At 38.9% G+C, this 24,201-nt stretch overlaps 1 protein-coding gene across 2 annotated transcripts in view; it reads right to left on the bottom strand.

Annotated features, from left to right (window-relative positions):
- The window catches only part of BEND6 (BEN domain containing 6), a 50,698-nt gene that overhangs the window by 11,316 nt on the left and 15,181 nt on the right, over nt 1–24,201 (bottom strand). The window contains exons 2-4 of one of the 2 annotated variants that reach the window (XM_059937543.1): nt 20,565–20,710; nt 14,620–14,797; nt 1,016–1,236 (exon numbers count right to left, since the gene is read on the bottom strand). In XM_059937543.1, coding sequence (XP_059793526.1) covers nt 1,016–1,236; nt 14,620–14,797; nt 20,565–20,684 — 519 coding nt within the window. In that variant the 5' untranslated portion in view covers nt 20,685–20,710. The remainder of the gene's footprint in view (nt 1–1,015; nt 1,237–14,619; nt 14,798–20,564; nt 20,711–24,201) is intronic. The other variant, XM_059937544.1, reaches the window with a different exon arrangement.

The raw sequence follows: 24,201 nt of genomic DNA, 5'->3' as shown, positions 1-24,201 counted from the left end.
TGTATACTTACATACACATATAACTTTATGTTTATAAATATACACACACACAGTATCTGGTACATAGTAAGCACACCGTAAATGTTAATAATAATAATGAAAATGGCTAACATTTATTGAGCGCTCACATGAGCCCTTAACTGCAGAAGAGGGAGGCAGAAAGAAGACATAGAGGAAGGAGGAGAGAATAGAAGAGTGAGAGGGCTTTGCCTGCCCTGACTGGCTTTGAAGATGGTGGAAGTGGACCATGAACCAGGGAAGGGGTCTGCCTCTAGAAGCGGGAATGGCCTTCAGTTTATAGTCGACAAGAAAGCAGAAAACAGGGAACTCGGCTCTAGAACCGTAAGAAACTGAGTTCTACAACAACCCCCATGGACAGGAAACAGATTCTTCTCCAGAGCCTCCAAAAAGGAGAGTACCTGCCAACACCTTGATTTTACCGCATTTCTGACCTACAGAACTCTGAGGTGGTAAGCTTGTATTATTATAAATCACTAAGTTTGTGGGAATCTGTTACACAGCAAAGGAAACCGGTACACTAAGATCCAAATATTCTGAATGTTAGGTAGTGAGCATTTAATTATTGCTCTTAAAGGCATAATTTCCCAGGCTGATTCTAACAAAACTTGTATTTTTAGCTTCTATTTCTTGATTAAGAGAAGTCGGGAAAGTAGAAGAATTGTGTTCTGCCAGCATATACAGCCTAAAATTCACCTTGTCTCAATGATACAGTTTTAAAACCTTTAATGCATAGTTGTCCATCTGTCACTGGTTTAAGAATTTCCTAGTTTAATAACTTCATCGTTGTCCACCATTTGACTTTAATTTTCTGAACTGGATATTCATTTCACAAATATTAGATTTATTGTAAAAAACTGTTTTATGTAGTCAGAATATTATGATTGACTTAAAGTTACATAAAGTGATCTGATAAGACAGTGATTATGTTGTACAGTAATTTTAATTTTGTATGTAACCGTATCCCAGAGAAAGATGGGATGGTCTTCCAGCTGACCTGTTTCTCATCTGTGTGATGCTCTTCCTCAGCTTTCAAGGAAACTGGTGAACTGGAATTAGAATTAGAATTACTACACGTGGAGGCAAATGAATCTGGTGAGGAGTTATTTGTTGCTCTCCAGAGGGTGGACGCAGACGTGGACAGGGTTCCTCCACCCTTGAGCAGGGCCTCCGCCATACCAACCAATTCTTCAAACTGGGTGACGGCCTGTGGTAAAACTAAAATGGCAAGAAAAAGTAGCACTTTACGAATACTTGTCATAGCAGCATAGATACATATTTTCTATGATGTGTATATGCATAGAAGTATGTAGAACAAACTGTTAACACTTGCTATCTTTGGAAAATAAACATGGTAAGAAGAGTGGTTGGAACATATTTACTTTTTATTATTAAATAATTTAATAATTCTTAATAATAATCAATTTTAAAAATTTGGTTATTGTAGTCAAATGTATATGCATTACTTTGTAGCTAACATAATGTTTTTAAGACTTGATTCTTTTTCTAATTGCTAATGATATTATTTGAAGGTGTTTAAGGAGACATTACTGATTCTATCACCTTCCATCAGGCCAGTTTAAGTGACAAGATAAAATAAACCGTTTCTCAGACTGAAATAAATTTTCTATGGCCTTAGTGCGTGATTTGCCAGGGAGTCAAAGGCCATCAAATTAGTAAAAATTCATGGCCACAGTTCAAATCTATGTGTTCACATATTAAAGATGGATTTTGGTAATCAACTGAATGTTCTCTTTGTTCCTTTTTTTTAAATGGAAACTTACACATTCAAAGCTTTCATGCCTCCATGTTAAATGGTCTTCTCTGTTGTTATATCTAGTTTGTTTCCTAAGGACAAATAACATTTTGTTGGAGTTGGAAGACACCTTGAACCCTGTCTAATTCAACTTCTCACTCTGTGGTTGGGGGTAATGCCTGCTGGAGAGGCGAAAAGACTCTGAAACTTTTTTGTACTTTTCTAAGCATATTATTGAGCTATATAATCTTTGGAATAATAGCTGATTGGAGACCTGAAAATCAGACATACTGATGACATGTCCAAATCAATACATTTAGTACTATGTTAATAGAAAAAATTTTTAATCTGCTAAAGAAGAAAATCTTATTTTATATTTTTTAATTAATATTTGCTAAGCACCTCTCATGTGCCAGACAGTTGTTCAATCAGCATTATTTATTGAGCACTTAATGATATTAGACATTTATCTAGCTTCTACTCTGTGCCAGGCACTATTCTGGGAACTTTACTGATGTTCATTTGTTTACTCCTCATTGCAACTCTCTGAGATACGTATTATCATTACCCGCAATTTACAAATGAGGACAGTTAGGCAACGAGAGGTTAAATAACCCATCAGGGTCAACTCAGTGAAAAGAAGAGCCAACATTCAAATTTGGACTCTGCCAATTCCATGCTATAAACTTCTATGTCATGCCAACTCTCAACATTTGCCCACCACTCTGTTAGGTGCCAGGGATGAGACTGGGAGCAAAACCAGATGTGATCCTAGACTCTTGGAACTGGGAGGGGGTGGGGAGTATTGTTTACCTAACCATGCTGTGTGTAAGAATTTGGCCCGCTCAAAGAAGGTCTGGCCACCTGTCCTAACCGCCACCCACCACCCCCCAGTTCCTGGGAAGTAACCTCTCAACCCTTGAATTTCCCGAGCGATAGCAGGAGTGTCTTTGTTATTCATGGTGAGCCCCTTAGAACACACCTGATTTATGTTTATGCTAAGAAGTTTCTCAGGGTGGGGACAGTCGCACCCAATAGTCTTAGGGTAGAAGCTGGCCATAGCCAGAAAGCCAGAAAGACCATGTGGGCGATCAATCAGTGAATCAATCATGCTCATGTAATGAACCCTCAGTAAAAACTTTGGACACCCAAGCTCAGAGAGCTTCCTGGGTGGACAATTCTCTGTGCATTTTGTTGTAACATATAAAGACTAGTAGGTAATGTATCCTGAGGACAGAAGTTCCTCACTTGGAAACTAACCAGACTCTGCCCTATGTGTCTCTTCCAACTTTGCCTGGTTCTAATTTGTATTCTTTCCCTGTAATAAATGTAACCATGGATATAATAGGTTTTGGTGAATTAAGTTTCTCTGGCAAATTACTGGACCTGAAGGTGGCTTTGGAAAACCTCTAAACTTGCCGTCAGGATCAGAAGTCTTAGAAGACTTGGAAGTCTAGAGGACTGTGCCCTTAACCTTGCGGTTTGGCTAACTCAAGGTGCATGCAAAGAAATGAAAAATCACAGTTGTTAAGGTCACAAAGGAGAGGCAAACAGCCTAGAGAGGGAAGGGCCACAGAGGGCTTCTCTTAGGAGGTCAAGATTGATCTGAAACCTGAAGGCTGAGCAGGAATTAAATAGCCGGAGGGAATGAGGAGGTCATCAGAAGCATAGGAAACACAAGTTCTGTATTTGAGGAACTGAAAGAAGGCCAAAGCTGGAATGTAAAGAGAAAAAGGGAATTCTGCATTAAAGTGGGGTTTAGAGAATATTCACTGTTTTTTCTAATAATGAAAGTTATACATGTTCATTGGAATATATCCTTCTTGCCGTTTCTATCTTTGTATCCCATCTTTGTATATCTCTATCTATATTCATGTATTTTCTTTTACATAATTAGGACAATGCTATATGCATAGCATTGTATCATGGTTCTTTTTTCCAATTAAGACAATAAATTGAATATTTTACATATTTTATTAAATCTTGGAAATTATGATCTTTTGAGGTCTAATTTGCTTAGAATCAAAGTCAAGATCTTATGTGAAGTCTGAGCAGAATTTAACTAGGTAGAGGGGGATGAGTTTGACAAAAGGATATACCCAATTAGCTCACACTAATATGTTCGAGATATAGAACATTTCTGCTCACCCAGAAATTTGCCTCATGTTCCTTCCAGATCAATCCCTGGACTCACCTCAGGGGCAACCATTAATGTGACTTATTTAGTCAGAGACACGTTTTACCTATTCTAGAATTCCATATAAATGGATACAAACAGTATATTCTCCTTTTTTTGGTCTGGCTTTTTTGTTGTTGTTGTTCTGCATAATGTTTTGAGATTCATTCATGTTGTTGTGTCAGTTAGTCATTCTTTTTTTCAGGAGGATGAATATTATTTTTATTTTTTATTGAAGTATAGTTGATTTACAATGTTTCAGGTGTATAGCAAATTGATTCAGGTATATATATATTCTTTTTTGTTGCTGAGTGATATTTCATTACATGGATACTCCACAATTAAAGTATCCATTCACCTGTTGATGGGTTATTTTCCACTTGAACACATGACTTTAAGGATTCCCTAATATCTCAAGGTATTGATGTCCTCTAATTTATTCAGATGCTACTTCTTTTCTTTTTGGAATTTAGGTTGCTTCCTATTTTTCTTGATTACAGACAAAACTCTTATGAACCACCTAACACACACATCTTTATATGCATCTCTGATCATGTCAATGCTATAAATTCCTGAAAGCGTAACAATAGGCTCAGAGATATAAATGTTTCCAAGACTCAGTTAATATCACTGAATGGCTCTCCAAAAAGAGTCTTCCAACTTAAATGCCCACTAGCAAGGTAAGAAGTCAGCCACGTCACTGCACCATCAACAAGAGGTGTTCATTATTAACAGCAATATTCACTATTTTGATAGGTTAAAATTTTAGTACAATTATTTAAATTGTAATTATTGCAATTATTTGATTATTGTGAAGTTGAATATATATTTATTTGCTTATTGATTATTTGAACTTATTCTATGAGATATCTATTAGACCAAAGAATGTTAGTACTTTTTCTATTTTATGATAGCTTAGATGGTTTTTGTAAAGTGCTTATAGGAATGCCTAGTGCATTATAAACAAAATGTATTAGCTATTATTATTAATTCCCTTATATCTTAAGCACTTTAACCTTTAATTTGTCATAAGTTGCAATTATTTTTCTTAGAGTATTTTAATTTTAGTATGTTTTAAATGTACACATGTACAAAATAGATAACTAATAAGAACCTGCTGTATAAAATAAATAAATAAAATAAAATTTTTAAAAAAGCACACACAGGGCTTCCCTGGTGGCGCAGTGGTTGAGAATCTGCCTGCCAATGCAGGGGACACGGGTTCGAGCCCTGGTCTGGGAAGATCCCACATGCCGCGGAGCAACTAGGCCCGTGAGCCACAACTACTGAGCCTGCGCGTCTGGAGCCTGTGCTCCGCAACAAGAGAGGCCGTGACAGTGAGAGGCCTGCGCACCGCGATGAAGAGTGGCCCCCGCTCGCGGCAACTAGAGAAAGCCCTCGCACAGAAACGAAGACCCAACACAGCCATCAATAAATAAATAAATTAATTAAAAAAAAAAAAAGCACACACATATTTTTAGTTGTTATTTAATTAAAAGTAGCAGTCTTATGGAAGCAACCTAAGTGTCCATCGACAGATGAATGGATAAAGAAGATGTGGCACATATATACAATGGAATATTACTCAGCCATAAAAAGAAACAAAATTGAGTTATTTGTAGTGAGGTGGATGGACCTAAAGTCTGTCATACAGAGTGAAGTAAGTCAGAAAGAGAAAAACAAATACCATATGCTAACACATATACATGGAATCTAAAAAAAAAAAAATTGTCATGAAGAACCTAGGGGCAGGATGGGAATAAAGACACAGACCTACTAGAGAATGGACTCGAGGACATGGGGAGGGGGAAGGGTAAGCTGGGACAAAGTGAGAGAGCAGCATGAACATATATACACTACCAAATGTAAAACTGATAACTGGTGGGAAGCAGCCACATAGCACAGGGAGATCAGCTCCGTGCTTTGTGACCACCTAGAGGGGTGGGATAGGGAGGGTGGGAGGGAGGGAGATGCAAGAGGGAAGAGATATGGGGATATATGTACATGTATAGCTGATTCACTTTTTGTTATAAAGCGGAAACTAACACACCATTGTAAAGCAATTATACTCCAATAAAGATGTTACAGAAAAAGAAAGTAGCAGTCTTTTCCTTAGTTCATTTCCTTAGTTCATTCATTTACTTTATGCTTAGAAACTCATTCAGATCAGTTAAATATTCACTCATATATTTCATACAGTTTAAACATCTTTTCACAAGTAAGTTTTTTTTTCTCCCTGGATATAATTTTTTCTAACTTTTAATGGAAAAATATAAACACACACACAAAATAGTAAATTCCCATGTACCCCACGCCCTAGTTTCCAACTCATGGCCAATCTTGTTCCACCTGTATCCCCACCCACTTTCTCCCCACCTACAAAATTACTTCAAGCAAATCACAGGCATCATTTCATTTTATCTGTAAATATTTCTGTATATATCTCCAAAGGTAAGAAATTTAAATATATATATATATAATATATATGGTTATATATATATATATATATAACCATAACACCATTGTCACAGCCAGAAATACTTAGCAATAGTTCTTGAATATCATTTAAAAAAAAAACCAAACTAGCAAGTGTTCACATTTCTCTGATTGTCTCGTTGTTTTTGTTCTTGTTTTTAGCTTGTTTGAATCAGAATCCAAATAAACTCCATACATTACAATTAGTTGCTGTCTCTTTTACAAACTATCGGTTTTCTTTTCATCTCCTAGTTTTTTCCTTGCAATTTATTAGTTGAAGAAGCTGAGTCCTTTGTCCTGCAGGGTTTCCCACAGTCTGGATTTTGCTGATTGCACCCCTAAGGGGGTGTTGAACATATTCTTCCCTGTCGTTAGATCTAAAGGCTTGATCAATGTTTTAACTTCCAGCAGGTGGCATTGCATGCATGGTTACCTTTTGTTGCAATATTAGCGGTCACTGATGATCACTGCCTAGATTCATCAGGGGTTGCAAAATGGTGATATCCTAATTCTTCTTCATTTAGCTAGAATTCTTCTACCAAGGGAAACTTTCTCTCATCAACTCTTTGGCTACCCTGAGGTTCATTTCATATAATAATGGCAGGATAAATGCTTGATTTTTCAGTCTGTATTTGCCAGTTTTCAAAATAATGAGTTGGCTCTTTCAGATGACCGTTAAGTTTTTTCTCTTTTGAATGAAGTCATGCATGTAAATATACACGATAACCAGTTGCCATGATCATTATTATTGATGCTCCAATAATAATGATCTTTAGCCAGTGGGAACCTCTTCCAGTTGACACATCCACATGGTCTTTGCTGACCTCCTTGCTTTCTGGTAGGACAAGATTTTCATCTATATTTCCTGTTTGAGGCTCCTGACAAATCTTGTCTATTTCCTGTGCAAGTTCTGGAATCAGCCGTTTCTCCAGGGAACCCCAGCTCCCTTTAGTGGGAAACGGTATTTCAAGGCCACACCCAAGTGCTGGGAGTGCTCTTTGCTACTGGGTTCTTGTTTCTAGGCCTCTTCGGTGAACAGTATTAGAATATACATATTATTAATTTTTAAAGATAAAAATTCATCCTGTGTCGAAACCAGTACTCATTCAAATTCAGAACATGGAGTTATAATTTAAACTGTACAGTTATGTTTCTAGTACGCCACATGGTGTGAAATGAGAACCTAACTTAAACCTACCCTCCCCGCCACATTGGAATATCAGTTTTCCCAGCACCATTTGTTGAATAATTCATCCTTGTCCTAAATGGCTTGCAGGACTCGCTATGTAAATTGTCAGGCCCATTGCAAATGGAAAATGCAGGACTCCTTGTTCAAAGCTTCTTCAGAATTTTAATATGGTGACAGTATTTTTAACCAGTACGTGGGGCCTTCCTAGGAGCAGGGCCCGGTGTGACTGCACTGGTCATCCTACAGTGATAAGCAGACACTATATGGCACTCACCTTACCAGGTTCTGCTCTAAATACTTTACATGTCACCCAGGGAAGTACGTTTATCATTTCCATTCAGCTCACACTCAGTTACACAGCTAGTAGGTGGCAGAGCCAGGATTTGAACCCAAGTGGCTTGGCCCCTGTAAACCCATGCTCTTGACCTCTGTGCCACAGTGGCTCCAGGACATTTCTTCCCTGTACGGGAGGTATTATCCAGGGATGTATGTTCTGTTCCATCGTCCTGCTGGCTCTTATCCTAGTAAGTTGCTTTTAATTATCAGAACTTTATATGATTTCATGTTGACAGTTATGCCCTCAGATTCTTTTTCAGAATGTTCTTAATTGATTTTGCTTATTTATTCTTTCAGGTTAACTTTAATATAATTATTGTCAAATTACCACAAAAATAGAAACCAAAACAAAACAATTATGGGCATTTGATTGGGATTCTAGTCAAACCGTGAGTTATTTTGAGATGAATTGGCATCTTCTCATCTATGAATTTGACGTCTCTCTATTTAGATTTGTGTATTTCTTCACTGACTTTTTAATTTTTCATCATAGATCCTACACATTTCTTGTTAGGGTAACTAGTAGATATTTTATAGTTGTTTGTAATTAATGTGTAGATTCTTTTTTATTATTTTTTTTTAGGAATAAAACCAGCAATTTCTGATCTATAAGGAAATTACTGATTTTTTTTTTAAAAAATGGTAGCTGGTAGATTTGGGGCACCTATTATGTACCAGGCATTTATTATTTTTTAAATACAATAAGGCTTATAATGAAAAATAGCAGTCCTCTGCCCTACCGCTCACCACCCTGGATTACCTACTACTCCTAGAGGGAGAACTTCTGATCCACTTACCTGTTTCTCTGGTAGTTACCTTCATAGTCTTAAATAATAATAAGCATATACAACTATTCTTTTATTCTTTCAGATTCATATAATTATTTATTGACTTTCAACTACATAACATGACAAGGCAGCCCTCTTTCAACTCCTCCCCCAGCCACACAGAAACACACACACGTGGTACCCACATGTGCAAATATATACACACTCTTCTTCTCTCCATCATCCCAGGATAGTGGTAACACAACTGCTAGTTTAATAAATACTGTGCTTACATTATTATAGTGATGTAATTCTCAATTCCTTTCCTTTAAAACATGACTCTTTTCCTAGAATTAAAATGATCTCATTTTTAAAAGCTTGCTTATTATTATTTAACTGTTTCTCTGACTTAAACATCTCAAAACTTCCTACCAGAGGTGTAAAATCTCCTTGCATTATGTTTGGTAGATGACATCATGTCATCTATCAATTTCATGTTTTTCTCAGTGATCTCTCTCCTGCAACCCCCGTACCTGTCCACCTCTAGACCAGCTGCTTCCAGGCTACTATGGACCTGTCACCCTGGAGTGTCCCCTCGCTATTATTCTGTGGCTACGTCCTGTCCCTCTCCTGTACTGGACCACCTGTTTTCTGATTGACTTTCTAGATTCACTGTCTCATTTTGAAGGAGCACACCCTCCCTTAGCTTTTGAAAAAGAAAGCACAGGAAGTACATTGAGCCTTCATAAGTATGAAAATATTATTACTCTGCCCTCACACTTGGTTGATGGTTTCACTGGGTATAGAAGTCTAGGCTTAAATCATTTCCCTTTAGAATTTTAAAGGCATTGCTCAATTATCTTAGAGCTTCCAGTGTTGCTGGTGAAAAGTCCAATGTCATCTGACTCCCACTCCTTAGCGGGTAACATGCTTGTTCTCTCTGAAAGCTTCTAGATTTTCCCTTCCTGGTGTTCTGAAATTTCACACTGTTACGGCTTAGATAAGCCTTTTTGCTTTTGGTGGTATCTTTTTGATGTGCACACAATAAACTTTTACTAATTACTACTTCAGTGATTCACTGGTTTTACTTTGGCTATTTCTGAAACTTTGATGGCTTTCTACTATATTTAAATGAACCTGGGCAAAACTTAATTGATTTTTCCTTCTTTACTGAAATCTCATTAGTTAATAGAGTGGAGTTTTCGGCTGAGGCACTGTTTTCCCTGGGTATACATTCATTCTTTACAAATAGTGATAATTTAATACCCTTTTGTACAATAGACATACCACTTTTTTCCTTTTATATCTTATTGTGCTGGTCAGTTGTGGTCCACAAGATATGTTTCAAATGTTTAACACATGCACGTAGAGCACACACACGTCTGTCATTCTGAATGTCTAGAATGGTATATCTATTCTGCTATTTTTCCTAGTTAGCAGGCTTTATAGACAGATAAACAGCTCTGATTCTTAGTTCAAAGAGGAATATTGCTGAGCAAAAGTTAACTAACCACTCTGCACTCTTCTCTCAGACCCCTTTCTTATTTGGATTATACATTAAATTTCAACTTTCTGACATCTTCCTAGTTCCCAACTGTAGCTTCACAAGGAGGCCTACTATGACCATGTTATTTTAAACTGTAAAACACCCCCTCTCCCTCAAATCCCCATCCTCCTTTACCTCTCCTATTTTTTCCATAGCATTTATCACTAGCTAACATATTGTATAATTTACTTAATTTTACTTAATTGTTATTTTTCATGATTTTGACTGCTTGCCTCACTGGAATGTGAGCTCTGTGAGAGCGGCGATCTTTGTTTTGTTCACTGGGCTTTCCTAGGTACTTAGAGCAGTGCCTGACATATAGAGGACCTTGTAAATATTGACTGAAAGAAGAAATGCATGCACGAATACTGCAGTGGCAGTTGGCAGTTCCTGACTCTTCCTGTTGCTTGAAGTCTAACCAATAGCCAACTTTACATTGGTTTCTAAGGGTACATTCTAGTGTGTGTGCATGCAGGGGGGCAGACAATATTAAAGACAGAATAGAGTATGCAGACTTTAAGTGCCAAAGAGGAAACGAAACGGGAAGGGATAAAAAAACGTTGCAGGGGGAGAGAAGTTGAAAGTTTAGATGGAGGGAGGAGGTCAGGGCAAAGATGAATTTAGAGTGAAGATTTGAAGTACGTAGGGTGCAAACTCTGTGGATATCTGGGGAAAGAACATCCCAGGCCAAGGGAACAGCCAGTACAGAGATGCTGACGTCAGGTCACGTCTGATGTCTTTGGAGGGAAAGCAAGTGGTCCAGTGTGGCTGGATCACAGAGAAGGATGGGGAGAGAGTAGAAAACAAGGCCAGAAAGGTATGCGGAGGGGAGGTGGCCGGATCATGTAAGGACTCAAAGGTCATAAAACCGACTTCAGTTTTACCCCTTGTGAGGTAGACGTGCACTGGAAGGGCCTGCAGAGAGGAGTGACGTGAGCTGGCCTACATTTAGCAGGATGTTCTTGCTGCTGTGTTGAGAGTGGACTGCACAGGAGCATGAGCGGAAGTGGCAACACCAGTGAGGAAGCCACCATGATAACCTGGGTGAGAGATGCTGGTGGTTTGGACCAGAGTGGCTGTAGTGGGGGTGGTACAAAGAACTGTATTCCAGAGATATTTTGAAGGTGAAGCCAAGTAGGATTTGCCAATGGGCTGAGTGTAGGGTGTAAAAGAAATAAATACAAAACAGCATCGTGGTTTTTGAGTTAAGAAACTGGAACAGTGAAGTTAGCGTTAACCGAGGCAAGGAAGAAAGGAGCAGGCGGCAGGGGAAGGGTGGGAATGTGGTCGGAAGGGAGGGTGTTAGTCTGAGATGCCTGCCAGTCTTGTCAATACACAGTTAGCCCATGAGTCTGGAACTAAAGGGAGAAGTCCAGGCTGGAGATAAGTCATAGTTATTGATGGATTTAACACTATAGAATTGGATATGATCCCCTATGGAGTGAAAGCAGATAGAAAAGAAAGAAGTCCAAGGACTGAGCCTGGGGCATCATCAGATATTTAGAGGGAAAGATGACAAAGTGAGGCAGCCATATAAACTGAGATGGAAAGCTCTGCAGTGGAGGAGGAATGTGGTGCCCTAGAAGCCAAGGAAGGAGAGGTAGCCAAGGTGTCAGATGTAACAGGGCACTTAATGTGACCCTTGAGAAATGACCTTCGGGGTTAGCAATATGAAACGTTATGGTCTGAATTGTGTCCCCCCAAAAAGAGATGTTGAAGTCTAACCCCCAGGACCTTACAATGTGACCTTATTTGGAAATAGGGTCTTTATAGATGTAATCAAGTTAAAATGAGGTCATTAGAGTGGGCCTTAATCCAAAATGACTGACGTCCTTATAAAAAGAGGGAAGTCTGGACACAGAAGCAGACAAGCACACAGTGAGGTCATCACATGAAGTCTGGTCTTAATGCTGCCTCAGGCCAAGGATCAACCAGAAGCTAGGAGAGAGGCCTTCCCCAGCACCATCAGAGAAAGCGTGGCCCTGCTGACACCTTGATTTTGGAATTCTGCTGTTTAAGCCACCCAGTTTGTGATACTTTATCACTGCAGCCCTAGGAAACTAATACGTGGAGGTCATTGGCGATCATGAGAAGAGACGTTACAATGGAATGACAAGGACCTAATTGAAGTGGGATCCAAAGGGAATAAAAGGGGGAACATTGAAAACAGTGTATAGAGTCAAGATGTAAGGAGTTTTCCTACAAAGGGAAGGAGAGAAACAGGGTGGAAGGCAGAGAAGCAAATGGCCTGAGAAAGGTGGGTTTTTTTGGTTTGTTTTTTTTAATGGGAGAAATAATTGTATGTCTGATGCTAATGGGATGATTCATTAGAGAGAGCAGGGAGGATCTCTGGAGCGCTGTCCTTGATTAGCAGAAAGAGGATGCACAGATGGACATACTGCCTTTGGCTGGACAAGAGGACAGGTCACTCATGGGTGACAGGAGAGGAAGTGGAGGTTAATACAAGCACAGATGCAGGGAGCTGACAGTCTTTTCACATACTCCAAGTTCTCCGTGAAGCAAAGGCATCAGCTGAGAGTGAGGATATGGAAGGTGTGGGAAGCTGGCAGAGAGACTAGAAAATGAAACAGCAACTCCAGAGTGAGGGACAGAGAGAAACTGTTCATAGTGATGATTCTTTTCATATACTATTTTTTTAATTTTATTTTTTGTCCGTGCCGCGCAGCATGTGGGGTCTTAGTTCCCCGACCAGGGATGGAACTCGCATCCCCTTAACTGGAAGCATGGAGTCTTAACCACTGGACTGTCAGAGAAGTCTCCTTCATATACTATTGAAACTGATTTGCTCCTCTTGCATTTAAAATTTTCTCATCTAAATTTATGAAAAAAATTGGTCTAATTTTCTTTTGGGGGGGTCCATGTGTCAAGTTCTTGTGTTAATAAAAACGGAGACAGAAACAATAACGATGATTACTGAGCACCTATCATGTATCAGGCCCTGGTAAAGCATTTCTTCCAGTTATCTAATTTAATCATCTTGGCAAGAAAGACATGAGAGATTGGCTCCATTGTGTAGATGAGGAAAGTGAAGCTGGGGCTGAGGGCAGGACAGTGACAGGGCCAAGGCTTACAGCTAGTAAGCAGGGTTGGGATTCAAACCAAAGTCGGTGACTTCAAGATCAATACTTGAACCAGCAATGTATGCTAACTTTATCAGCTAGCTTTTCATCTTACTCTAAGTTCTGGAACAGATGATATAAAAATAAGAACAATCTGTTCTTCGAAAATTGCAAAAACCTCACCAGGAAAAACCATCAGTTATAAAGATGCAATATTTAAAGCGTAAAAAATAAGGAGAGAATGGCTTGTTGGTGGAATAAACATCTTATTTCCATTCATGTGTGCCTGTTTCTACTTAAAACTAGGAAGCCTTCAATTTGATCAATATTTGTAGGAACGCATCTGAGCCATTACTCTGTCAATCTAGCTCACCACAATGTTCTGTCTCCTACCATTTCTGCCTCCCCAAATATTGTGGAATTGTTTTCTTTATTTCCACAGCCATCGCCCTAGGCAAGGCTGCCATCCTGTTAGTCCAATGACTGTAATACCTTTCAAAAGTGGTTCTCCCCCACTCTCCTTTCTGTGCCCCTTGTACTCATTTTGTACACAGAAACCAGAGGGATTTATTTTTAAAATACTCTGTGTATTTACTGTTTTATAACAGAATGCTGCCCCACATAGGATATATTGCCAAATATTCAGCTGTACAAAATAGTGCATGATGCCTAACTACAAATGGAAAACATAATTTTTAAAAAATAAACACTTAAACACAATATAGGATTCTGCAAAAAGACATTATTCCAGGTTGTTTTTAATTTTCTTGGGCCTGTCTTTCCCCTTTATGTCTTCAGTGGAATATGATTATTTTCCAAACCACTCCTCCCAACCCCAAACCTGAAATTTAATATATGGAATCTTTAATTCCAGTGAGTCTATAAGAGATCACAACAGGCCCCATTTTCTAGTGCTTTCCTTAGCAGAGGAGAATGAGATAAGTACATCATGAACACCTTGACATAGCTGTTGCCTTACTGATCTTTTCTCTCTAAGCCTATATTAAACACTCAATAAATATTTGTTGGACAGTATTAAATGAATATGACATTTGGTATTTTGTAGGAATAATCTAAAATTTTTTAATCAATAAACTAGAGCTTCAATAGAGTGCATCCATATTAAATTATGTAATCATAGATTTTCTTAAAATGTTGTTTTTGATTTTTTTTCTCTAAGGTACTGATTTTTTCATTCTTGACAGCTGATTTCAATACTTTCTCTCAACAAGTATTTTTCCTTTCATCTAAAAATGTCAATTTTCTCTAAGTTTACCTTGAAGCATGACCAAAGACTGTCGAAGGCGGCTATTTTCTTTCCGGATGTTTGTTAGTTTTTGTTTCAGGCCTCTTATTTTTGTGCACAATTCCTCCTTCGACAATTCTGCTAGAGGCTCTTCATCCTCACTGGAGCTCTCACCGGGCAGAAAGGCATTTCCCGAATATGGGTCTCTCTAAAATACAAGGCAGGCACAACAAAAGCATCAAGGCAGCTCTCGTGGTTTATCCTGTGTTCCGGATGCTGCTGGGACTTAATTAGACCTACAGGCTCCTGCTCTTCCAGGAGGGGAGCTGGGCCCTTGCAAGTGATCTAGCCTCAGCTTGGTCCTCCACTATCCAGGGGAACTCAGAATAAAAGAGGACATCAAAGTTTCACGCACATGTCTCTTTCAAAACAGTAATCAGGATTCTGACTTACGGCCTAACTTCAGTGAGAAACACAAAGTAGAAAAATAGTATAACAGAGTAGAATCAACCAGACCACCATTCAGATCTTTGTAACTCATCTACATCCTCCATTTCTCTCCCGACACCTCATCCACAGCCTCTCTGTTGAGACTATGCCATGAGGCTAATTTGGGGGTTCATTCCATCAGAGAAGGGAGAAAGATTTACCCAGAACAAAGCACTGATGTCTACCTTTTAGTTTAAAAAATATTTTTTAAGGACAGCAAGACAATAGTCCGAAAACGTATGCATTTGAGTTGTAAAACCCAGGCTTTGTTGAGGCAGAAAAGAATTTTCTCAAATTACTAAGCTGGCTTTTATATTTATATTAATCCAAATCTGGAAAATTGGAGCACAGAATGAAATTTATAAAGATCCAAATCTAGAAGTCTGGAGTATGATGTTTATAAAAATAAACTTTAGAGTAGAAGAGATAAAGGCACATGTACGCCAGAACACAACATTGTGAATCAACTATGCTCCAATAAAAATTTTGAAAATAGAGATCAAGAAAGTTCCTGCTGAATAGGAAGGGAAGAGACCTCCTGGGGCCAGGCTGAGGAGCAGGAGGAATTCGGAACAGGAAGGACAGAAAGTCAGATTCCAGTGTCTGCTCTTCCTGCCCCGACCTTTGTGGGGAAGAGAGGTAGATCACAGGGGTCGGGGTAGATGATGGAAACATCCAGATGAATGAGGGGCAGTCCCAGGGCAGCAGGGCCGGCTCCGTGCTTCTCAGCACATCATAAATGCCCTAAAGGGGCCCCATGTCCAACAACATCAGGGCAACACGGCGCCTTCTGGGCCACGGATCAGAAATGGACAAAATTGGTGTCTGGACAAATGGACCAGAGACAGTGTCCAGACTCCCCAGAGCTCATGCAAAGCAGCTGGGGAATCTGGAGGATCCCTGTGTCCCGGTCAGGAACTGGGTAAGTGCTGGGGGAACTGGTGAACAGGGAGGCTACAGGGTGCCAGAACCTTACAGAAGATGGCAGTGGGTCCCAGCACAGCAAACGTCAGCAGATGGTGCCAACAGAACCCCCTGGGAGCTGGCGGGAATGCTGTGCCTCAGCAGTAACAGTACTGGACGCTAAGGAAACAGGCAGAAAACTTAGAGCCTGGGCAGAAGACCAGCTGTCTCTCCCCAGACGCTGGATGATATGTAAGACTCCTCAAAACTTGAAACACTTCCCAGGAAAAAACAGGAAGTGGAGGAGAGTGAGAAGCTAGTCTCCATTGAGACTTAAACCCTGAAGTGACTGAAATTATACCAATACTTCAAAGGGATTTTAAACAACAGAACACTCTAACTGGGCTTCCCTGGTGGCACAGTGGTTAAGAATCCTCCTGCCAATGCAGGATGCACGGGTTCGAGCCCTGGTCTGGGAAGATCCCACATGCTGCAGAGCAGCTAAGTCCCTGCGCCACAACTACTGAGCCTGTGCTCTAGAGCCCACGAGTGACAACTACTGAAGCCCGTGCGCCTAGCCTGTGCACCCCAACAAGAGAAGCCATCGCAATGAGAAGCCCGCGTGCCGCTACGAAGAGTAGCCCCCTCTCCCAGCAACCAGAGAAAGCCCGTGCGCAGCAACGAAGACCCAACGCAGCCAAAAATAAAATTTAAATTTAAAAAAAAACAACAAAGAACACTCTGTAATTCACTGTCAATGTACAAATTCAAGCTTCCCCCCCCCCCCCTTTTCTTATCTAGCAGGGATGGAGAATTGAAAGCCAGATGAGATCAGTTACAGAAAATACAATTCTCTTTTTGTATGATCAGTAATGTATACATTTCAATCTCACTCCTTATTTTACAAGTATACAAATCTATGTATGTATACGTATTTCATTATTCCACGTGTGTGTGACATATATAATATATATAATGGTAATGAAAATTACAATTGTCCAATGTTGGCAAGTAGCTAAAGTACTCATGCTAGATATATAAATCTTTAATAAAAAAACTGATGGATTTGGCTAAATAGAAATGAAATATTTATTTTAAAAAACTGAAGGATGCCTATTGAGATCATAGTTCTATGCAGAGTAATTGGGAAAAAATAGAATATATGGTCTAGTTCTTGCAGCAATTTCCCACAAGAGAGAAATGAAATCAAGCATAAACAAATCCATTTATAAGCATCATTGGAAGACAAAGTTAATAGACAATAGATTGGGATAAGATATTTGCAAAATCTAAAACCACATGAAACTAATTTCTACAGTAGATATGGTATATGTGCCAATCAATAAGAATAGAACAGGAACCCACCAGAATAGACTAAGAAACCCAACAGAAACTATAAAAACTCAATAGAGAAATGGACAGTGGCAGAGACTGCTGGCTATCACCAGGTATTTGTTCTCCCATTCTTCTACAGTAATAAGTTTTTAGCTCAGCAGGTAGGTGTCAGCTAGATTACATTTCCCAGACTCCCGGACAGCTCAGTGTGGCTACGTGACTAAGCTTCCACCAATCAAATAGGAGTAGAAACAATGTGTACCACTACTGGGTCATGAACTTAGGAGGAATGGGCTGGCCTTCTCCTGCCTGAATTCTATTTTTGTTGGCAGAGAGGAAGGCATGCAGGTGGGAACTGGAGCAGTCACCTTGACCCAGACACAGAGGCTGTGTGTTCAGGAAGGTAAATGAACAAGATAAGAGGGATCCTCAACATTTTGGCACTGCTACAGCAACCAGGACTGCTCTTGCTATTATGTGAAAGGGAAATAAACTTCCATCTTCATACACCACTGTGATATTTGGGTCTTTGTTACAGCCTTTGCAACATGCATCTTAACTAATGCAGATTTTGGTACCTAGAAGCCGGATACCCAAAACTTGCCATATGTTTGAATTACTTAGAAGTCAGGTTATGGTCAAAAAGAGCAAAGGTATAACATGCTGGAAGGTCGTTGACTCTTGTTAGACCTTGGTGATGACACATTTGGTAAAACTGTCACCTGCAATGCCTTGGAAGGCAGACCATGTGCTTATTGGGCCTGGAAAAAGAATGTCTGTGTGTATCAGTGACTTCTTGTCAGTGCTAGCTAGTTTGCAGAAATGGAAGGCTTTCTCCTTCCATCTGCATTTAGAATGTAGCATGCAATTTAAACTGAGTCCAGTAATGTTAAATCTTCAAGGTTTGAAAAAAACGAATGACGTCTACATCCAAATTGCAAGAGATAAGAAAAAAAGCCTGTGAACTCAAGGCTTTCTCAAGAGCTTTCTCTTTAAGTGTTTTCTGCCAGACACTGAAATCCATCCCAAGGGTAAGCCTCAGCTTCAGTGCATTATCTTCAAGCTTTTTGTTTCATATGGCAATTAAGTCACTGCCAAAAGTTGGAGAGAAAAGAGGCTGAGCAGCCTTAATAAAAGAGGAGAGTTTTCAGGCTTATTTATGACCAAATAAGATCTCTGGCTGTAGTTACTTGCAATGAAACCAAACAGAAAGAAATAATTTGGAAAGCTATTAAGTTTTTGAGAAACACAAATTGCAAAAGAAACCGTATTACTGGCCTGCTAGAGCAGGTGACTATTTTGCCCTCAAGGAACCACTGGACACCGACCCCCTCAAAACCTGCACCAGCAAATTGAAACTAGATATCATTTTCTCCCATCAATTGCCAAATATATGAAATAAGGACATAAATGCTGTGTTGGCAGGGAAACACAACATGGAACCCCTTATGCACTGCTGCTGGGCATGTGGACTGATGTGGACATTCTGGAAAGCAATGTCATTGTCATATGAAAGCCATTACTCACCCTTCTAAGTGTTTATTCCAGAGACATTCTCACGCAGTTTCTTAAATGGACATGTATGCGGACATTTATTTTGTCATTGTTTGTAGTACCAAGATGCTGGAGGAAATCTAGGTTTTCATCATTGGAGGAAAGGATAAGTAAAATGATGCTATGCTTTGTTAGACACAACGTATCATATATAATAGCAATATAGATGTTAAAAGCAGTGCTGATTGAAAAATCAAACAGATTGAGCTATATATTATGATACCAATGTACTACTAAATGATGTGTGAAATGATGGAGCCATAAGGTTGTACAGTGCAGCGTGATTTGTAAAAAGAAAAAGATTGGAAACAAGCCATATCCATGCTAGGGGACAGTGGGTGATGATGTACAAAAGAGAAAGTTCTTTATATACTAATGGAAAGGTTGTCAGAATATATTAAGTAAAAAAGCAAAGTACAAAGCAGCCTATCTAGTAAGTTATTTTTTGTGCAAAAAAGGGGATAAGAATATCTGTATTCATATCTGCTTTATTTGAACAAAGAAACACTGGGAGGATAAACAAGAAAGCCATAAATGTGGCTACATGTGGTAGGGGGCCAGGAGGCAGGAACAGGGTGGGTGGGGACAGCTGTGTGGGAGACTTTTCACACACACGCTATGTAGATATACAGATATATAATTTTTAGGCTTTTGATTTTTTTATTACTCAAAGAAGCTTCATTTTAAATTTAGCTTTCTGACTCTGTGCTTGTGCCTTCAACACTTTCACAAGGGAAGTGCCCCTCCATAGGAAAGCACATGTGACCGGTCACAGACATGCTTAGCAGACATGGACCCACCATGGGCCCTGCTGACATGTTGTTTTGTTTCAGGAAACCTCATAAGTACTTTAGGTCTCACAGCAACAACTTCTCGAAGTTGGCCCGGGCACATTCCACACGCAGATTTTGGTGCTTTCCCAACCTTCTGGGTTTAAGAGTAAACAATTCTATTGCCAGGGGTTCGGGACAGCCTCGTTTTGTCAGAGGCCGTGTTGTGGGGCAGCCTAGGATGTGTGGCATGCCAGATGCTGGACTGTTCTCAGTGCCTCCAGACACTATCCCCAGAGAGTAAAATATATTCTAAACCATGAGAATGCACAGTATGTATTTTAAAAATTAAATGAAAATACATGCACATAAGCACTCCATGCATTACAAAGACACACAAATAAAAAATAAAGGATAAACAGGTGGATAGTTTGTCCAAAGTGTAGGAGGAGAATGGGAGTGGGGAATTCAGATCAAAAAGGAATAAATGAATAAATACAAATAAGAAAGGGGCCCTGACCAAACCTGTGATGAGGATGGGCTACAAACTGAAGTCAAAAAAAAAAAAAAGCAGTAAATTTTAGAAGAGGTGTTCCAATTTCTCCAGTGGTTTTGGGAGGAAAAAAATATTTTCCAACAGTTTGTTGATCTTTAATTTCCCAGGATATCAAGGAAAGTTTGAACAATGTATAATTGGCCACACTCCAATAGAAGCAGGGAAAATGGCTTGTGAATATGTTTCTAATGCAACTTGTTTAACATTAAAAAGAGAACATGAAATTTTATTCCTTCAGTTGAATAAAGAATTAAAGGGAAGAATCTATTAATACGAGAGGGGGAAATGCACTAATAAATTGTGAAAGGAATTATGGAATTATGGCAGAGCAAGGGAAGAAAGTACCACCACAACAGCAGCACACCAACCTGCCCTTTATCCAGGTCACTGTTCGCATTCTCTGAGTCCATCGTCTCCGTCCTTTTCCTCTTTCCTTTTCTAAGAGCTTGGGTATTGGTAATTTCCTCTGTTTGCAAGATCTTCTGCATTTTCTCAGTTAGTTACCAAAGGTTTTCTGAAATTGTAGGAGGAGGGAATGCCCATGAGATGGTGCTACTCTGGACGTAGTCCAAAAGTTAATGTTTTTCCTTAAAATGAAAAACAAACAAAAGGATCCATAATATGTTTACAACTGTATGTTTCATAAAGGGACTAGCCACTCAAGTAAATTATTTTACTCAATACTTCCTGTCATTCTTTCTCCCACTGGCTAATTTAGGACACACTTTCACTTGGTTCAAAATCATGAGGATATCATGTTTCCAGAACGTGAGATACAAGAAGTTGTCATTTATAAAATCAAATAGTATAAATTTTTTCCATCTTTTCAAGTTTTTTCTTGTCAATCAGTTATGAGGAGTCTAAAAAACAAAGTAGAAACCTTACAAAATTATGCAAATGATTTGAGGGCTGAAGTTATATAACTTTAGGAAAAAGACATTAATAATAGCAGATCTAGGGACTTCCCTGGTGGTCCAGTGGTAAAGAATCCGCCTTCCAATGCAGGGGATGTGGGTTCGATCCCTGGTCAGGGAACTAAGATCCCACATGCCGTGGGGCAACTAAGCCCGCGCACCACAGCTACTGAGCTCACGCACCTCAACTAGAGAGCCTGCGTGCCACAAACTACAGAGCCCACACGCTCTGGAGCCTGCACGGCACAACTACAGAGCCCACGCGCCCTGGAGCCTGTGCACCACAACTAGAGAAGAGAAAACCTGCTCGCCACAACTAGAGAGAAGCCCACGTGCCTCAATGGAGATCCCGCAGGCCTCACTGAAGATCCTGCGTGCCACAACTAAGAGCCGACGCAGCCAAAGATAAATAAAATAAATAAATGAAAATAATAAATAAATCTTAAAAAAAAATAATAGCAGATCTCATCAGGATCAAAAATATTCCAAGGGAGATCAATAAGAATGGCCTAGAAATTTGTTCTGTTTTTTTTCTGAAAACTCTAAAGTTTTGAGATGGAAGATTTTCTTTGGTGTAAACTTAAGTGTAGTACCATAAAGAATGCAAAAAAATCTCAAAGGCAACAATGCATTTCATAAAAATTTTAAGGTAGAATCATTTTTTCAAAACCTGATAAAACAGATGATAGTTTTTAAGCTTAATAGTTTTGAAATGATCAAATGTAGCTTTTGCTGTGTATGGATGATTCAACACTTCTGGTCATAGCAACTTTTTTTTTTTTTTTTTTAAAATATTTATTTATCTGCCTGTGCTGGGTCTTAGTTGCGGCACGCAGGATCTTCCTTGCTGCGTGCGGAATCTTCATTGTGGCATGTGGGATCTAGTTCCCTGACCGGGGATTGAACCCAGGCCCGCTGCATTGGGAGCATGGAGTCTTAGCCACTGGACCACGAGGGAAGTCCCTGTAACATCCTTATTACTTGCATATGTTGGTTTGTTTTCATGAAAAGATATTTAATTATAAATAATAAAACTTTACAGAAGAGACTAGCCTAAAGGGACTTCGACAAATATGTGGATTGTTGAGTAGAAGGTAACTATACTCTTTACCAAATTACACCAAGTAATCATTTTAGAAAATATGGTTCTTTTACCTATTTTAAGAGAAATTCATTATTCTCTACTCCAAGCATAAAATTATATTTAGTATTTCCAAGGTTGCTTCTTGTGACTTTTTGAAAACTTACTTTAGGTTTTCAAATACATGAATAGTGCTTCAGCTAACTCATGGGACTGGACTGTAATATCTAACTCACAAATATCAGAGATCTTACTTAGTATCAAGCTTTATTAATAATTTCAAAGATACAAGCAATCAAAAGGCACAGGCAGAATGGGGAGATCTAGGACATCCTGGCTTTGTAGGTTCTTCCTTCTAGAATAAGAGGTGAGGCCTCTAACTGAGGTTTGGCGGTCACCTCACACAGTGGGTGTGTTTAAGTCGTGACACTTCTCCATTTTATACCTCAGAGTTGTACAGCTTGCATGACCTTCTCTAGGGAGTTATAAATCCATAGATCCTAGGTATGTTAGCCAGAGGCAATTTTAAATCAGGGGTACACAGTTAAGAGCATTCCATAGACAAAAAATCCACTTGTAGCAAATATCATTCATCTGTTTACTCAGAGCAAGGTCAACACACATTTTCTGTGAAGCATCAGATAGTACATATTTTAGGCTTTGCAGGCCAAGGGGCAAAATCAAGGATATTATGTGGGTACTTATAAGCAAGAAGAAAATAAATCTTCACAAAATTTTTATTCATAAAATTGAAACTATACTAATAATAATTGAGTATAACTTTTTGTCAGACAGGCCTACAAATGAGACTGGAATTTAAAAATATATCTTGTTTAATTAGGGTTCAAAGTGTTCCCTACCATCAAAATTAATGGCAAATGCTCACTTGCCAATGCTGACCCATTATGAGATTTTATGAATTTTGTGACCTTGGGTTAGGCAATGATTTCATAGATATGACAACAAAAACGTTATTTTCACAAATGATACCATCAAGAAAGTAAAGACAACTTACACAATGGAAGGAAATATATGAAAATAGATCTCACAAGGGACGTGAATACAAGATATATAAAGAACTCTTACAACACAGTAATAAAAAGACAAATGCCCCAGTTTTTTAAATGGACAAAGGATTTAAACAGACATCACTTCAAAGAAGATATATAAATAGCAAATAAGCACATGAAAAGAGGCACAGTATCATTAATCACTACATAAATGCTCATAAAAACTACAGTGAGAGGCCTCTTCATATCCACTGAGATGACTATAATCAAAAAAGACAGAAAACAAAAAGTTTTTGTAAAGATATGGAGAAATCGGAACCCTTATATCTTGCTGGTGGGATTGTAAAATAGTGCAGGCATTTTGGAAAAGTCTGGCAGCTCTAAAAGTTAAATATTACGTCATCATATGACACATCAATTTCATTCCTACGTATATACCCAAGAGAAATGAAAGCATACATCCATACAAAAACTTGTACACAAACCTTCATAGCAGTATTAGCCATAATAGCTAAAAAGTGGAAAAATACAAATGTCTATCAACTCATGAATAGATAAATAAAATGTGGTGCATCCCTACAGTGAAATATGATTCAGCAATAAGAAGAAATGAAGTTCTGATACATGCCACAACATAAATGAGCCTTGGAAACTTTATGCTAAGTGTAAGACATCAGTCCCCAAAGATCACACATTGTATGATTCCATTTATGTGAAATGTCAAGAATCATCAAATTTATAGAGAGAAAACAGATTAGTGGTTTCTTAGGAGTGAGAGATTGGGCGATGGGGGGAGGAATGCCTGCTAATGGGTTTCTTTTAATGGGGACAAAAATGTTCTTTAAAAATTGGATTGTGGTGTTTGTTGCACAAACCCTGTGAATAAACAAACAAACAAACAAAAAAACATTGAAATATGTACTTCAAATGGGTGAATTGCATGTGAATGATATTTCAATACAACTATTTAAAAAATACATAATAGGTTCAAATATTTTCT

Source organism: Balaenoptera ricei, chromosome 11 (assembly GCF_028023285.1).
Source record: "Balaenoptera ricei isolate mBalRic1 chromosome 11, mBalRic1.hap2, whole genome shotgun sequence".
In the NCBI taxonomy this organism is placed as follows: domain Eukaryota; kingdom Metazoa; phylum Chordata; class Mammalia; order Artiodactyla; family Balaenopteridae; genus Balaenoptera; species Balaenoptera ricei.
The sequence above is the reverse complement of the archived record's forward strand: the minus strand, read 5'-3'. Positions and strand labels throughout refer to the sequence as shown.